Source organism: Lissotriton vulgaris, chromosome 5 (genome assembly GCF_964263255.1).
Source record: "Lissotriton vulgaris chromosome 5, aLisVul1.2, whole genome shotgun sequence".
Classification (NCBI taxonomy): Eukaryota; Metazoa; Chordata; class Amphibia; order Caudata; family Salamandridae; genus Lissotriton; species Lissotriton vulgaris.
The window spans coordinates 49468856-49487398 of NC_141693.1; the positions used below are offsets into that span (position 1 = coordinate 49468856).

The window sequence follows — 18543 nt, forward strand, 5'->3', positions numbered from 1 at the left end:
CCTCGACAGACCTGGGGAAAGAAAACAAGATACTGGAGTAACAGAGAATCGGAGATCCCGGTTCCGGGACAGCCTGCAGAGACACGGTAAATACGCAGCCACAGAGCAGCGTCCCACGTAAGGCTCAAAGCCCGCCACGTTTCTGGAGAAACGTGGCTAAGCCAGGTACGGGGCTGTATCTTTGGTCGAAGCGAGGGAGGCAAACGGGCTCTGAAACAGAGCTCTGCTCTCGCTTCTTCAAATCCTTAATTTAGCCTTTATTCACCCTTATCGCCTCGAATTTCGGAACCGACTCACATCCATCATCTAATCACTGCTTGGTTTTGGTAAGGGGTGTGAATTCTAAAAAGACCGAGAAAAAAATAAAACCGACGTTTCTTTTATTTTTTCCCCCTCCTCCTTTTCTTCGCCTCATACAATAGGGGGTTATTCCGAGGAAGTATCAAAGACAGGAAGTGTGGTATCCGCTTGTCAGGTCTAAGTTATTTTTTGATTTCTGCTTTTTATAGGTACGAGTGATTTAGATCACAATAAAGCCAAATGTTTTCATGTTCTAAAAACAAGGAAAGAAAAACGAGTTTCCTTACCTGGCTTCTCCTCTAAAAACAAGGAAAGAAAAACGAGTTTCCTTACCTGGCTTCTCCTGTGTTTTTCCGAGGGGTATCCCAGGAGATGTCATGGGGTCCCTCACTGGATCTGAAAGATAAAAGAGAAAACTGAAGAGTATATTGAACAAGAGACTTTTTTTGTGTGACAAAAACTGTTATTTGATTTCAAGCCATGGCTCCACCTTAATATCAAAACAAAACAAAACAATTGGCATCATAAGGACTTTTGTTGGATCTGATTCAAGTTAAAATCCCGCAAATTTGACAAGTGCATACCCTAATACAGCATGCCTTGCAGCGCATGTGCGCTGCCGCTAGGATTCGACCTAATAATGGAGAGCATTTTATTAAATTATTTGTCACCAAAACAACAAAAATCCAATGAGTAAAACTGGAGTAATGAATTTAATTTTTTAATAAAACCTAGTGCCTAAAAGCCAAAGTTGAAAAATATAGCCAACTTCGATGGAGTGCGATTTGGATATAAGAAGTGGATTGGGCACAGATGGTGCATACCTTCAGCCTTAAAAGAAATCTTAAACAAAATGTTCTCAGAAAGTAAAGTTCATTTCATCTTTTCACTTTCCTACATGTTTTAGATGCTTTGTATAGTTTTTATATTGCAGGGAGAGATGGCTAGCAGATGCCTTCAACTCTAGGCGGTTCTTGGGGACCAAGAGCCACTGGTGCAGTTGATAATGGCCTAAAAGTGGTTTCCTATAGAATGCTGCAGGCCTCTGAAGCGATGGTTATGAACTAGAATGTTTAAATAGTCTTGCCGCAGACATCATTTGCATGGAGGAAACCTGGAAAATTGTGGAGACTGAGTAGTAGTGATATTTTGTCCTGAGCTGTAGTGCAACTACCTATAGGAGGGGCATGCTAGGGGGAGGGTGGGTGTGATTATACTCATGAGTAACAATTAAAGCTGGTCGCACAGTTCTTTTACTCATGCCGCCAACCCAATCAAGGCAATAAAAATTCACATGAAGGTGAGTGCATCTTTAGGAGACAGTTTTACTTGTGAACATATATATCCCCCCGATTCCTCCAATGTGCAGTTTATTATTGAAACACTCATTGTAACTGAGATCTTGAAACAGTAAGATTCTCAATATGTAATATTACTTGACGATATTGATGCCAAAGTATCAAATCATGCTCTTAGGGTATTTACAAATATTTAAAAAGAAGCAGAATAAAAAATTACCCCTGCTATTGTTCCTACAAACAGATAAAAGAGGTCCTAAACTTCTGGATCGATTACAAAATGAGGAGTAGTAAATGGTAGAAGTGAAAATGATACCCCTGCTAATTTTACCCATGAATCTAATACTGGCTGTTTTATTATTCCTTGATCCACTTTTGGTTTAATCTCTGAAAAGTCCAATGGAAGATCCAATTGTAACCAAAAGCTAAAAGAATCCCTGCGTGCAATAAAATCAGATATACTTTACTTTACTTTAATTAAACAAGCTGGTTTTAGAACAAAAATCACTGCACTTCAGACACATCTCAATGTTGCAAATAATTGCGGAAAAGTACGCTATTATTCATTGCCTCCACGTCTATGCAGCTTAAATAGATTTTGTCACGGGGTTCGATAGAGGAGATCACCCAACATGATGAAAAAAACTGCATAGATTCATCATTGCTTTTCTTTCCGCTACTTGGTGATAAGTGCTATTAGGAGGTGACCAAGGTTTGTCATCTATAATCCCCACTACAAATGGTGTAAACCAAACCTGGCTGCTATGGTTTGCTCTATATATACATTTCTGATCTTCCAGAACACCTAGATAGCATCAAGGGAGACCCACCAAGAATTGAGGGATGCTACTTCCCGTGTCTGTTCTATACAGACGAGACCGTCAATCGCGACTTAACACCAAAGGGGCTCAGAAATCAATTGTCATTTTTACAGCAGTTTATTGATCCTCACTTTGTGAAAATCAATGTGTCTAAAAGTAAAGTTTTGATTTTTAAGGGTAATACACCTGGAAGTCACAGATCTACTGCTGGGAACCTGGTAGGGAGATGATGGAATAGTTGAAATCTATGTGGGAAAAATTATGTCCAGTTCCTTTAATAATAAGGATCATATATGCCATAGCCCTACCAAGGCTTTATTTCATACCAATGGACTAAGTATAACGCTGTGGGTCATAGACATTTTGTGCAACTACTTTTGTTCTATCGGATAAATATCCCCTCCACCCTGTTGTATACTATAGAGACAATCAATATTGTGAAGTGGTATTATTAAGAGAAAATGGAAGGCCAAATTATGAGGAAGATGTACAATTGTAACACCCTAGCAGAGGCACATGCACTAAGATAAGAGTTTGGATTAATAATCTAGGTGCATGTGCCTCTTCATGGTCTGGCCGGTGTGTTCTGATGGGGATCTTGGCTGATGAAGGGTGGGGGGAATTCATTAAGGGGTTTTAAGTGCACTGAAAGTTTTGATATGAAAAAAGAAAAATCACTATTTTATAGGAATTTTTATCATGCTTTAAAACTGTTTCAGTTAAATAAGGAACTTTTCTGCTCATTTTTCATTGGTCTGTGTTTGACCGGACATCCTTAGGGTGGTGTTTCCCCAGACGTTTTACCTTTTACCTCCTGTTTTGCTGATTCTCCTTTTGATGGCTTTGGGACTCCAAGCACTTTACCAATGCTAATCAGTACTAAAGTGCATGTGCTTCTCCCCTAATCATGGTGACATAGGTGTATACCTAATTGGCGTATTTGATTTACTGGTAAGTCCCTTATAAAGTGGTATACAACATACCCAGGGCCCGTATTTCAATTGCAACTAGTGGGCCTGCAGCACTGATTGTGCCACCCTCATAAGTAGCCTTTTAAACCTGTCTCAGGCCTGCCGTTACAGGGCCTGTGTGTGAAGTTTACTGTTACTTCGACCTGGCATTTAAAACTACTTGCCGAGCCTTAAACTCCCCTTTTATTACATATAGGTCCACCCAAAGTGGCCCTAAGGGCAGGGTTCAATGTAAGTAAAAGATAGGACAAATGCTTGTGTGTGTTACATATCCTGGTAGTGACAAACACCTAAATTAGGGGGTCATTATGATAGCGGATTTTCCGCATCCTCGGGACCGGCGGAAGCCACCGCCGGCCCCAAGGATGCGGAAAATCCTCAGCGGACTGACCAAAGACCCACCGCCAGATTAGGATAGCTGGTGGGTCCTGGTTTCCGTCCGCAGCTTTTCCGCCGCGGTCGGATTACAACCGCGGCGGAAAAGCTCTAATATGGTGACGGTTTACTTCCAGACACCGTCCACCATATTAGGATGGCCAGTAAAGTATGCTTTTCTGCGGCGGGTTTTCCGCTGCGGAAAAGCATACGGAACTTCACTGCGGGGGCCCGTTGCGGGCCCCCTAGGTGAAGGGGGGGTGGGGGGTGCACATGGGGGGTACCTATGGTACCCCCCTGCATTTGCATGCAGAAAGCGGCAGGCACCGCGCGGTGCCTGCCTCTTTCTGCATGCAAATGCAATGCGTGCATTTTTAACATTGCCGCGGGTGCAGCTTGAAGCTGCACCCGCGGCAATGTTAAAAATAGAGGATGTGACCGCCAGGGTGGCGGTCACATCCTAATTGAACAGGAGGGAACTCCGCATGCCATGCGGAGGTTCCCTCCTGCTCTGGGGTCGCGGACGGACGCAGGTCCGTCCGCGATCCTAATCGACCCCTTAGTTTTTCACTACTGTGAGGCCTTCTCCTTTCATGGGTTAACATTGAGAAATCCTTAATACACTTTTAAGCTTTAATTCTTGATTTCATAGGGGTAGCTGCTTTAGGTTTCATATCATTGGATTTGTAATAAACAAATCTTCTTTGCTGGTAAAGTGGAATTTGATTTTTCTAGTTCAGGAATGACATTTCTCGGCTCTATTCCTCTTGTGTGCATTATAGCCTGTCTCCAATGCATGTCTGGGGCGGGTGACATCTTGGTCATGGGAAAGGATCAAGAAGAACATGATAGCAAACTGATACAAGTGTTAAAAATTAGACAAATGTGGGATGACAGCAGAATACAAAAAAATGCAAATTTAGTAAAAATTGTGTGAACTACCTAGGACACGAAATCTCAAGCGAGGGAATAAAACCAAAAAAAGAACTTATAAAAGCAATTAAGGACGCACCAGTACCTACCAACAAAGAAGAACTAAGGGCATTTTTGGGTCTGGTAGAGTACTACTCAAAATTTGTAAAAGATTTTTCAGCAAAAACGTACAACATTAGGACACTTCTTAAAAACAAAAGCAAATATGAATGGACACAAGGATGTGAAGAAAGTTTTAAACAACTAAAAAAAGAAATTTGTGAGGCACCACCTCTGCAGGGATTTGATGGCAATCTGGATTGTGTAATCACTACGGATGCTAGCGGAAAAGGAATTGGTGCGGTACTCACGCAAATAGAAAACACTGGAAAGGAAGTTACCATTGCATTTGCATCGCGCTCTTTAACGCAACAGAGGAAAGGTGCTCTATAATTGAAAGAGAGGCACTGGCTTGCATGTGGGGAATAGAGCACTTCCGACAATACATTTGGGGGGGAAAAATAATACTGCGGTGTGATCACAAGCCTTTAATTAAAATATTAACGGTGAAAAAGTTGTACAACGCATCACCACTTTTAGCACGCCTATCCATAAGACTATTGGATTATAATTACGAAGTACAGTACCTACCTGGAGTCAAAAATGTGGTGGCGGATTTCCTTAGCAGACTACCAGTACAAAATACCAAAAAGAGGCACAAGAAGAAGAACTGTGTGTTGCCAGTATCAACGAGTAATTTCCAACTATAAAAAAAAGTGAGTGGATAAAGGAGTGTTCTAGTGATATACAATTACAAAGAGTCAAAGAACACATCATACATGGATGGCCGAGGAAAAATCGTATGGAGACAGAGTTACGAGCATTTTGGGAACTAAAAAACGAGTTATCAGTGGAGGACAACCTCATTTTAAGACAAGGAAAAGTCTTACCACCGAAGAATCTTAGGGAAAGGATAATAAAAATATGCCATGAAGGACATTTGGGAATAAACAAAACCAAACAGAGAATAAAATGTTGGTACTGGTGGCCTAGATGTGACATACAAATTAAAAGAGCTATAAGAAACTGCATCGAATGTGAGAACTCTGTAATACACAGACAACTCTACGACCCCCGCTCCAGCCTTTGCAGTGCCCAAAAATGCCTTGGGAAAGAATTGGCGTAGATGTAAGGGGGCCCATTAAATGGCAGGATGAAGTGGTGTACGTACTGGTGTTGGTAGATCACCTGTCTAAGTGGCCAGAGGTAAAGGTTTGTGAGAAAATGGACACTAGTGAGGTGCTTATATTCATGGAAGACTTATTCATCAGAGAAGGAATTCCAAAGACTATAGTGAGCGATAACGGAAGACAATTCACCTCAGATGCGTTAAAAAAATGTGTGAAAAGGAACGGAATCACCCATAAAACTACCTCAGTATACCACCCTGCCGGGAATGGGGCCGTAGAGAGATTTAATAGGGTGATGAAAGAAACCATCCAACTAGCTAACAACAATGGAAAATGTTGGAGGAAAGAGGTTAACAAAATGGTTTGGGGGTACAGAATTACTCCCGGAGTGAAAACAATGGTGAGCCCATTTGAAGTTATGAGAGGTAGAACCCCGATATCCAAAGACAATATTGGTTGGATCAAGTCGGCAAAGGAAAAGGAATGGTCGGTGGACACTATCAGGAAAAGGATTATGGAGCCGCGAATTGCATACAAAGGAAAATATGACAAGAGTAGGAATTGTAAAGAGTTTAGTATCAATGTGAGCAACAGAGTAAGAGTAAAGAAAAGTGGACACATTGTCAAAGGTGAAAACAGGTTTACAGAGCCTTTGGAAGTTAAGAAAGTTTTTTGTAATTCCGCCTTACTCAGTGATGGTAGAGTGTGACATGCCTCTGCAATTTCAGTCTGCCGCGGAGGGGAAGTTAACCAAAGAGAAAGGACTGAACAGAGACCCGTGCTAGAGGGGTCCAACTGCAAATGGTCAATACTAGAGGAAGAGGAATCTGAACCAGAAAAAGATTTCAGTGGTAAATCATCTGGAGCTCTGGATAACCAGGTCGGACAGAACCAAGAGACCATTGAATCTATTGGCGAACGCGGGGACCTCAGCACTGAGGGCTCCGCAGCATCCCAGGACACGTTTGGCATCTGTGCTTCAGAAAATGGACAAGACGAACCTGAGCGTGAAGATGTGGAGAGCAACCATCACTATGAAGGGACAGGAAGCTCCTTACCATATGAAGAGGAACCGTTGGTAGCAGCACCAGCTAATGCTCCTATCGGTGATGCTGGTGAAGTAAGGGCTAGCACTAGTAGCTTTGGCAGGGTTCTGAGTAAACCCAGCAAATACAAAGACTTTGATTGTTATTAGTACTGTGTTTTAGTATACTGTGAATTGCAACGTGTCTTTGTTGGTTTACTCCTTAGGGAAGGAGATGTGTTGTGTATTAACCCTTTCTCTCTTTCCTTTACCCTCCTTTGCGCATGCATTTCCCCTGCGCGATATTGGTTCAAATCAGCTGGAATGTTGACAGCTGAGAATTCCATGTGACAGTTCACAGTTGATTGTCAGTTGGCGTTTGGCTGTTCCTGTACACACAAGCTTTGGTGTGTTGTCTGTGAATAAACATATACTTGGAACATCACCCAGTTCCAGAGTGGTCACTTTACAGACTTCGACGTCAGAAGTAAGGACCCTCATGGGATACCTGTGCAGCCAATTAATAAGAAGGGAGGAGTTTTTAAACCCACAGAGTGGGAAGAAGGGTTGTTGCTAGAGAGAACCCTGATCGGAGAATCCCTCGGAAGAGACAAAAAGATGATAACGGACCTCTCGACAAAACGAGAGCCCAGCCTAGACCCACGGACTTCCTCAGGAGTAGCGGGAGATTGGAAAATCCCAGAGGCTTGAACCGTTCTGCGACAAGGAGCCTCGACAGACCTGGGGAAAGAAAACAAGATACTGGAGTAACAGAGAATCGGAGATCCCGGTTCAGGGACAGCCTGCAGAGACACGGTAAATACGCAGCCACAGAGCAGCGTCCCACGTCAGGCTCAACGCCCGCCACGTTTCTGGAGAAACGTGGCTAAGCCAGGTACGGGGCTGTATCTTTGGTCGAAGCGAGGGAGGCAAACGGGCTCTGAAACAGAGCTCTGCTCTCGATTCTTCAAGTCCTTAATTTAGCCTTTATTCACCCTTATCGCCTCGAATTTCGGAACCGACTCACATCCATCATCTTATCACTGCTTGGTTTTGGTAAGGGGTGTGAATTCTAAAAAGACCGAGAAAAAAATAAAACCGACGTTTCTTTTATTTTTTTCCCCCTCCTCCTTTTCTTCGCCTCATACAATAGGGGGTTATTCTGAGGAAGTATCAAAGACAGGAAGTGTGGTATCCGCTTGTCAGGTCTAAGTTATTTTTTGATTTCTGCTTTTTATAGGTACGGGTGATTTAGATCACAATAAAGCCAAATGTTTTCATGTTCTAAAAACAAGGAAAGAAAAACGAGTTTCCTTACCTGGCTTCTCCTCTAAAAACAAGGAAAGAAAAACGAGTTTCCTTACCTGGCTTCTCCTCTAAAAACAAGGAAAGAAAAACGAGTTTCCTTACCTGGCTTCTCCTGTGTTTTTCCGAGGGGTATCCCAGGAGATGTCATGGGGTCCCTCACTGGATCTGAAAGATAAAAGAGAAAACTGAAGAGTATATTGAACAAGAGACTTTTTTTGTGTGACAAAAACTGTTATTTGATTTCAAGCCATGGCTCCACCTTAATATCAAAACAAAACAATTGGCATCATAAGGACTTTTGTTGGATCTGATTCAAGTTAAAATCCCGCAAATTTGACAAGTGCATACCCTAATACAGCATGCCTTGCAGCGCATGTGCGCTGCCGCTAGGATTCGACCTAATAATGGAGAGCATTTTATTAAATTATTTGTCACCAAAACAACAAAAATCCAATGAGTAAAACTGGAGTAATGAATTTAATTTTTTAATAAAACCTAGTGCCTAAAAGCCAAAGTTGAAAAATATAGCCAACTCCGATGGAGTGCGATTTGGATATAAGAAGTGGATTGGGCACAGATGGTGCCTACCTTCAGCCTTAAAAGAAATCTTAAACAAAATGTTCTCAGAAAGTAAAGTTCATTTCATCTTTTCACTTTCCCACATGTTTTAGATGCTTTGTATAGTTTTTATATTGCAGGGAGAGATGGCTAGCAGATGCCTTCAACTCTAGGCGGTTCTTGGGGACCAAGAGCCACTGGTGCAGTTGATAATGGCCTAAAAGTGGTTTCCTATAGAATGCTGCAGGCCTCTGAAGCGATGGTTATGAACTAGAATGTGTAAATAGTCTTGCCGCAGACATCATTTGCATGGAGGAAACCTGGAAAATTGTGGAGACTGAGTAGTAGTGATATTTTGTCCTGAGCTGTAGTGCAACTACCTATAGGAGGGGCATGCTAGGGGGAGGGTGGGTGTGATTATACTCATGAGTAACAATTAAAGCTGGTCGCACAGTTCTTTTACTCATGCCGCCAACCCAATCAAGGCAATAAAAATTCACATGAAGGTGAGTGCATCTTTAGGAGACAGTTTTACTTGTGAACATATATATCCCCCCGATTCCTCCAATGTGCAGTTTATTATTGAAACACTCATTGTAACTGAGATCTTGAAACAGTAAGATTCTCAATATGTAATATTACTTGACGATATTGATGCCAAAGTATCAAATCATGCTCTTAGGGTATTTACAAATATTTAAAAAGAAGCAGAATAAAACATGAGCCCTGCTATTGTTCCTACAAACATACAAACAGATAAAAGAGGTCCTAAACTTCTGGATCGATTACAAAATGAGGAGTAGTAAATGGTAGAAGTGAAAATGATACCCCTGCTAATTTTACCCATGAATCTAATACTGGCTGTTTTATTATTCCTTGATCCACTTTTGGTTTAATCTCTGAAAAGTCCAATGGAAGATCCAATTGTATCCAAAAGCTAAAAGAATCCCTGCGTGCAATCAAATCAGATATACTTTACTTTACTTTAATTAAACAAGCTGGTTTTAGAACAAAAATCACTGCACTTCAGACACATCTCAATGTTGCAAATAATTGCGGAAAAGTACGCTATTATTCATTGCCTCCACGTCTATGCAGCTTCAATAGATTTTGTCACGGGGTTCGATAGAGGAGATCACCCAACATGATGAAAAAAACTGCATAGATTCATCATTGCTTTTCTTTCCGCTACTTGGTGATAAGTGCTATTAGGAGGTGACCAAGGTTTGTCATCTATAATCCCCACTAAAAATGGTGTCAACCAAACCTGGCTGCTATGGTTTGCCCTATATATACATTTCTGATCTTCCAGAACACCTAGATAGCATCAAGGGAGACCCACCAAGAATTGAGGGATGCTACTTCCCGTGTCTGTTCTATACAGACGAGACCGTCAATCGCGACTTAACACCAAAGGGGCTCAGAAATCAATTGTCATTTTTACAGCAGTTTATTGATCCTCACTTTGTGAAAATCAATGTGTCTAAAAGTAAAGTTTTGATTTTTAAGGGTAATACACCTGGAAGTCACAGATCTACTGCTGGGAACCTGGTAGGGAGATGATGGAATAGTTGAAATCTATGTGGGAAAAATTATGTCCAGTTCCTTTAATAATAAGGATCATATATGCCATAGCCCTACCAAGGCTTTATTTCATACCAATGGACTAAGTATAACGCTGTGGGTCATAGACATTTTGTGCAACTACTTTTGTTCTATCGGATAAATATCCCCTCCACCCTGTTGTATACTATAGAGACAATCAATATTGTGAAGTGGTATTATTAAGAGAAAATGGAAGGCCAAATTATGAGGAAGATGTACAATTGTAACACCCTAGCAGAGGCACATGCACTAAGATAAGAGTTTGGATTAATAATCTTGGTGCATGTGCCTCTTCATGGTCTGGCCGGTGTGTTCTGATGGGGATCTTGGCTGATGAAGGGTGGGGGGAATTCATTAAGGGGTTTTAAGTGCACTGAAAGTTTTGATATGAAAAAAGAAAAATCACTATTTTATAGGAATTTTTATCATGCTTTAAAACTGTTTCAGTTAAATAAGGAAATTTTCTGCTCATTTTTCATTGGTCTGTGTTTGACCGGACATCCTTAGGGTGGTGTTTCCCCAGACGTTTTACCTTTTACCTCCTGTTTTGCTGATTCTCCTTTTGATGGCTTTGGGACTCCAAGCACTTTACCAATGCTAATCAGTACTAAAGTGCATGTGCTTCTCCCCTAATCATGGTGGCATAGGTGTATACCTAATTGGCATATTTGATTTACTGGTAAGTCCCTTATAAAGTGGTATACAACATACCCAGGGCCCGTATTTCAATTGCAACTAGTGGGCCTGCAGCACTGATTGTGCCACCCTCATAAGTAGCCTTTTAAACCTGTCTCAGGCCTGCCGTTACAGGGCCTGTGTGTGAAGTTTACTGTTACTTCGACCTGGCATTTAAAACTACTTGCCGAGCCTTAAACTCCCCTTTTATTACATATAGGTCCACCCAAAGTGGCCCTAAGGGCAGGGTTCAATGTAAGTAAAAGATAGGACAAATGCCTGTGTGTGTTACATATCCTGGTAGTGACAAACACCTAAATTAGTTTTTCACTACTGTGAGGCCTTCTCCTTTCATGGGTTAACATTGAGAAATCCTTAATACACTTTTAAGCTGTAATTCTTGATTTCATAGGGGTAGCTGCTTTAGGTTTCATATCATTGGATTTGTAATAAACAAATCTTCTTTGCTGGTAAAGTGGGATTTGATTTTTCTAGTTCAGGAATGACATTTCTCAGCTCTATTCCTCTTGTGTGCATTATAGCCTGTCTCCAATGCATGTCTGGGGCGGGTGACATCTTGGTCATGGGAAAGGATCAAGAAGAACATGATAGCAAACTGATACAAGTGTTAAAAATTTGAAAAAATGTGGGATGACAGCAGAATACAAAAAAATGCAAATTTAGTAAAAATTGTGTGAACTACCTAGGACACGAAATCTCAAGCGAGGGAATAAAACCAAAAAAAGAACTTATAAAAGCAATTAAGGACGCACCAGTACCTACCAACAAAGAAGGACTAAGGGCATTTTTGGGTCTGGTAGAGTACTACTCAAAATTTGTAAAAGATTTTTCAGCAAAAACGTACAACATTAGGACACTTCTTAAAAACAAAAGTGTAAGAAATGGGGGTTACCCAAATCTCCAAGGGGGTAGCATGGCATCAAGCGGGCAGGCCAAACTTCGAGGACATGTGAAGCATTCACGCAGTACCCACTGACGACACACAAATCACACTACAAAAAGAGTCACGACACCACCTTTGGTTGGAAAAAGATTAAGTTTAGTTATGTCTCCAACCTGCAAGGTAAAAAGGAACAAAATAGTGGTAGTCACAACAAGGCGCCAACTGGCACCGGAGCCAAGTACATCAGGGGAATTATCTACATGGGACAAAAGGGTTGAGTCCATAGTCCATAGCTGTAAGGAAAAAGGATGGTTAATTAAACACTAGACCTGGGGCCAATCTGGCGGGGCCAACTCAGGGTCTCATCCTTAGGGAAGCTGTAATTTCAAAATCCCACATCATGCAACAATACACCTCAGGCGTTATGACGCCAATCCCCACCCCTGTAAGGAAAGACAATATAGCATTACAGCACATACTAGCCAGGAACCCCTATCAGAAATCAGTGTGGCAGGCTCATTATCAAGGGGCATATACAGGGCCTAGAATAACTTGTCAGGCCAGCTTAGGGGCACCAATCACCTTAGCTTAGGCATAACACTAAACATGTCACCACAATGCAGCTCAGTTTAAGAATCATTTCACTGCAGGAGTAAAGGGGGTAACGCAATATTCGACATAGCATATCTCCATAAACTTTTCATCAAAGGAGCAACCCAGGGGATAACTAGGCATTTTAGGAATCAGGCAACTTCTCCTTATGTAAGAACAACCCTCTCCTGGTGGAAGGCAACCATCTCATTAGGGCTAGTAACCACCTCTCTGAGCAAGAGCAAACATTTCATAACAGATAAGCCATGCACAAGGCCTAGGCTGAGCAGGCTACTAGGCGAAGTAGGATTAATCCCTGGGGCTGGGCCCAGCACTTCCTGATAAATCTCTCTACCCCCGGCAGGGGTTAACTTCCAGGGCCCAATAGTCACTCGTTTCCCCCCAGGGAGGGGCGAACTCCCTCTGCGGTAGTTCGTTAAGGCCAAGGGGGCCCAACCACAACTTTCCCCTTTTCGGGGGTTTACCGGTCTCTTCGGGCTCACTAGGCCCCTTGCGGAGGTGTCCGGTGTGGGGAGAGTCCAGGCTTCTTTTGGGGCCCTCCGGCGATGGTGCTGGAAGGGAGGGGCTCTCTGGTTCCTCCGAGCCCTCCCCGGTCCCAATACAAGCCCCGGTCTGGCGGCGGCGCTTCCCTTGTGGCGGCGGGGCTGGCACCGGCAGAGTGCCCCGGCCCCGCCTCCTTCTCCACTCCAACCCTCGGCTGCAGACCGGCGGGGTAGGCTCCCGCTCCGGTCTTCCTCCGGCTCACTTCAGGCTTCCTGGCCCACCGGACCGGCGGGGTAGGCTCCCGCTCCGGTCTCAGGCCTCTTCCTCTGGTCTCCCGGCCGGCAGCGACCTCAGTGGCTTCACCCAGGTTCCCTCTTCCTGCTGCCCGGCGGGGCAACCAATCTGTGCCCGGCGTGGCTGGGGGCGTGGCGGTAGACGTCACCGGCGCCCCAGTCACGTGATGCGGGTCAGGCAGGCTTCAGGGCCTAGCGCGGCCCACTTCTCACATCGGCGGCCCTCTCCTGGCACCGGGGGCCGCCGCAACGATGCGCCACACAGCGGGGAAAGGACTCCTCGCAGCGCCGGGCTGCGGCGGTGAAATCGGCGGTGCAAGGGGTAGGCTCCCTTTTCAATTAATTAATTAAATGGCGGACAGCGCCAAATCGAGGGTAGGCTCCTCACACTCGATCCTCCTCACAGTGCCCTCAGGCCACAGCGCGATTCTCCTCAGCAAATGACGCTATTTACAGCGCACTGCTCCTCCCTCTTAGCCCAACAGAATACTTATAACGCTTCCCAGGCAGGACAGTTCAGGTCAGGGCAGCAACAGTCTTGGAATTTACAGCGCTTAGGTAGGCAAACCAGGGCTTCCAAGTAGGCTTCTCACGGAGGGGGGGGGGCGAACAGCTCCACAGCCAGCCCCAGGGGCACACTCCTCACCTCCTGGGGGGTTCAAGCCCACAGCATTCCTCCTCTTCTGGGCACCTTTTTCCTTCAGCGCTGGCGTAGTTCAAGGTCCCACGGCGTCAGGGACCTATGAAGGGTCCTCCCTTGTCAGGGGCCCATGGGGACAGCAGCGGGGGGGTTTATAGGGGTGCAGGGCCCAGCTCACAGGCCCATGTGGCGGTGGCACCTCACAGCAGGTCCCCCTCCCTTCCTTGTCCCAGCGCTGACTGACTCTCTGGTGACACTTCCCCCTATTTATACCCTCCTCCCAGGCAGTGCCAGGACCTTCTAGAATGTTGGCAAATCTGGCCTAATCTGGTTCTAGGGGAGGGGGTGAGCACCCTGGGTGCCAGGCTTTCCCTCCAAAAGCTAGGGGTAGCTGGGTAATATTAACTAGACCGCCAACCTAACGCAGTCAGGTGGTACTACCCAGGGCCATGGCATCCATTTTAAAATCACAGAGCATTTTAGTCAGGTACATTTTCAAAATGGGGGATATTTACAAGTGCTCACATTATGACATGTAATTTTACATTTTCTACAAGGTGTCTCACACCACTCATGGCCTATACAGGTTTAATCCCATGGGGGAGACATCCTAGGTAAGGGGGTCAAAAGCGAAAAGTTTTGGGGGAAAAAGGCCAAGTCCAACAAAAAGCAAATATGAATGGACACAAGGATGTGAAGAAAGTTTTAAACAACTAAAAAAAGAAATTTGTGAGGCACCACCTCTGCAGGGATTTGATGGCAATCTGGATTGTGTAATCACTACGGATGCTAGCGGAAAAGGAATTGGTGCGGTACTCACGCAAATAGAAAACACTGGAAAGGAAGTTACCATTGCATTTGCATCGCGCTCTTTAACGCAACAGAGGAAAGGTGCTCTATAATTGAAAGAGAGGCACTGGCTTGCATGTGGGGAATAGAGCACTTCCGACAATACATTTGGGGGGGAAAAATAATACTGCGGTGTGATCACAAGCCTTTAATTAAAATATTAACGGTGAAAAAGTTGTACAACGCATCACCACTTTTAGCACGCCTATCCATAAGACTGTTGGATTATAATTACGAAGTACAGTACCTACCTGGAGTCGAAAATGTGGTGGCGGATTTCCTTAGCAGACTACCAGTACAAAATACCAAAAAGAGGCACAAGAAGAAGAACTGTGTGTTGCCAGTATCAGCGAGGAATTTCCAACTATAAAAAAAAGTGAGTGGATAAAAGAGTGTTCTAGTGATATACAATTACAAAGAGTCAAAGAACACATCATACATGGATGGCCGAGGAAAAACCGTATGGAGACAGAGTTACGAGCATTTTGGGAACTAAAAAACGAGTTATCAGTGGAGGACAACCTCATTTTTAGACAAGGAAAAGTCTTACCACAGAAGAATCTTAGGGAAAGGATAATAAAAATATGCCATGAAGGACATTTGGGAATAAACAAAACCAAACAGAGAATAAAATGTTGGTACTGGTGGCCTAGATGTGACATACAAATTGAAAGAGCTATAAGAAACTGCATCGAATGTGAGAACTCTGATAATACACAGACAACTCTACGACCCCCGCTCCAGCCTTTGCAGTGCCCAAAAATGCCTTGGGAAAGAATTGGTGTAGATGTAAGGGGGCCCATTAAATGGCAGGATGAAGTGGTGTACGTACTGGTGTTGGTAGATCACCTGTCTAAGTGGCCAGAGGTAAAGGTTTGTGAGAAAATGGACACTAGTGAGGTGCTTATATTCATGGAAGACTTATTCATCAGAGAAGGAATTCCAAAGACTATAGTGAGCGATAACGGAAGACAATTCACCTCAGATGCGTTAAAAAAATGTGTGAAAAGGAACGGAATCACCCATAAAACTACCTCAGTATACCACCCTGCCGGGAATGGGGCCGTAGAAAGATTTAATAGGGGGATGAAAGAAACCATCCAACTAGCTAACAACAATGGAAAATGTTGGAGGAAAGAGGTTAACAAAATGGTTTGGGGGTACAGAATTACTCCCGGAGTGAAAACAATGGTGAGCCCATTTGAAGTTATGAGAGGTAGAACCCCGATATCCAAAGACAATATTGGTTGGATCAAGTCGGCAAAGGAAAAGGAATGGTCGGTGGACACTATCAGGAAAAGGATTATGGAGGCGCAAATTGCATACAAAGGAAAATATGACAAGAGTAGGAATTGTAAAGCGTTTAGTATCAATATGAGCAACAGAGTAAGAGTAAAGAAAAGTGGACACATTGTCAAAGGTGAAAACAGGTTTACAGCGCCTTTGGAAGTTAAGAAAGTTTTTTGTATTTCCGCCTTACTCAGTGATGGTAGAGTGTGACATGCCTCTGCAATTTCAGTCTGCCGCGGAGGGGAAGTTAACCAAAGAGAAAGGGCTGAACATAGACCCGTGCTAGAGGGGTCCAACTGCAAATGGTCAATACTAGAGGAAGAGGAATCTGAACCAGAAAAAGATTGCAGTGGTAAATCATCTGGAGCTCTGGATAACCAGGTCCGACAGAACCAAGAGACCATTGAATATATTGGCGAACGCGGGGACCTCAGCACAGAGGGCTCCGCAGCATCCCAGGACACGTTTGACATCTGTGCTTCAGAAAATGGACAAGACGAACCTGAGCGTGAAGATGTGGAGAGCAACCATCACTATGAAGGGACAGGAAGCTCCTTACCATATGAAGAGGAACCGTTGGTAGCAGCACCAGCTAATGCCCCTATCGGTGATGCTGGTGAAGTAAGGGCTAGCACCAGTAGCTTTGGCAGGGTTCTGAGTAAACCCAGCAAATACAAAGACTTTGATTGTTATTAGTACTGTGTTTTAGTATACTGTGAATTGCAACGTGTCTTTGTTGGTTTACTCCTTATGGAAGGAGATGTGTTGTGTATTAACCCTTTCTCTCTTTCCTTTACCCTCCTTTGCGCATGCATTTCCCCTGCGCGATATTGGTTCAAATCAGCTGGAATGTTGACAGCTGAGAATTCCATGTGACAGTTCACAGTTTATTGTCAGTTGGCGTTTGGCTGTTCCTGTACACACAAGCTTTGGTGTGTTGTCTGTGAATAAACATATACTTGGAACATCACCCAGTTCCAGAGTGGTCACTTTACAGACTTCGACGTCAGAAGTAAGGACCCTCATGGGAGACCTGTGCAGCCAATTAATAAGAAGGGAGGAGTTTTTAAACCCACAGAGCGGGAAGAAGGGTTGTTGCTAGAGAGAACCCTGATCGGAGAATCCCTCGGAAGAGACAAAAAGATGATAACGGGCCTCTCGACAAAACGAGAGCCCAGCCTAGACCCACGGACTTCCTCAGGAGTAGCGGGAGATTGGAAAATCCCAGAGGCTTGAACCGTTCTGCGACAAGGAGCCTCGACAGACCTGGGGAAAGAAAACAAGATACTGGAGTAACAGAGAATCGGAGATCCCGGTTCAGGGACAGCCTGCAGAGACACGGTAAATACGCAGCCACAGAGCAGCGTCCCACGTCAGGCTCAACGCCCGCCACGCTTCTGGAGAAACGTGGCTAAGCCAGGTACGGGGCTGTATCTTTGATCGAAGCAAGGAGGCAAACGGGCTCTGAAACAGAGCTCTGCTCTCGCTTCTTCAAATCCTTAATTTAGCCTTTATTCACCCTTATCGCCTCGAATTTCGGAACCGACTCACATCCATCATCTTATCACTGCTTGGTTTTGGTAAGGGGTGTGAATTCTAAAAAGACCGAGAAAAAAATAAAACCGACGTTTCTTTTATTTTTTTCCCCCTCCTCCTTTTCTTCGCCTCATACAATAGGGGGTTATTCCGAGGAAGTATCAAAGACAGGAAGTGTGGTATCGGCTTGTCAGGTCTAAGTTATTTTTTGATTTCTGCTTTATATAGGTACGGGTGATTTAGATCACAATAAAGCCAAATGTTTTCATGTTCTAAAAACAAGGAAAGAAAAACAAGTTTCCTTACCTGGCTTCTCCTCTAAAAACAAGGAAAGAAAAACGAGTTTCCTTACCTGGCTTCTCCTCTAAAAAAAAGGAAAGAAAAACGAGTTTCCTTACCTGGCTTCTCCTGTGTTTTTCCGAGGGGTATCCCAGGAGATGTCATGGGGTCCCTCACTGGATCTGAAAGATAAAAGAGAAAACTGAAGAGTATATTGAACAAGAGACTTTTTTGTGTGACAAAAACTGTTATTTGATTTCAAGCCATGGCTCCACCTTAATATCAAAACAAAACAAAACAATTGGCATCATAAGGACTTTTGTTGGATCTGATTCAAGTTAAAATCCCGCAAATTTGACAAGTGCATACCCTAATTCAGCATGCCTTGCAGCGCATGTGCGCTGCCGCTAGGATTCGACCTAATAATGGAGAGCATTTTATTAAATTATTTGTCACCAAAACAACAAAAATCCAATGAGTAAAACTGGAGTAATGAATTTAATTTTTTAATAAAACCTAGTGCCTAAAAGCCAAAGTTGAAAAATATAGCCAACTTCGATGGAGTGAGATTTGGATATAAGAAGTGGATTGGGCACAGATGGTGCATACCTTCAGCCTTA

At 43.7% G+C, this 18543-nt stretch overlaps 1 protein-coding gene across 4 annotated transcripts in view; it reads right to left on the reverse strand.

Moving 5' to 3' along the window:
* The window catches only part of LOC147710112 (E3 ubiquitin-protein ligase TRIM39-like), a 413790-nt gene that overhangs the window by 179427 nt on the left and 215820 nt on the right, over window positions 1-18543 (reverse strand). For 2 of the 4 annotated variants that reach the window (XM_086920810.1, XM_086920811.1), the window contains 3 exons: window positions 18043-18105; window positions 8302-8364; window positions 634-696 (listed from right to left, as the gene is read on the reverse strand). In XM_086920810.1, the coding sequence (XP_086776936.1) occupies window positions 634-696; window positions 8302-8364; window positions 18043-18105 (189 nt within the window). The remainder of the gene's footprint in view (window positions 1-633; window positions 697-8301; window positions 8365-18042; window positions 18106-18543) is intronic. The other 2 variants (XM_086920812.1, XM_086920813.1) reach the window with 2 other exon arrangements.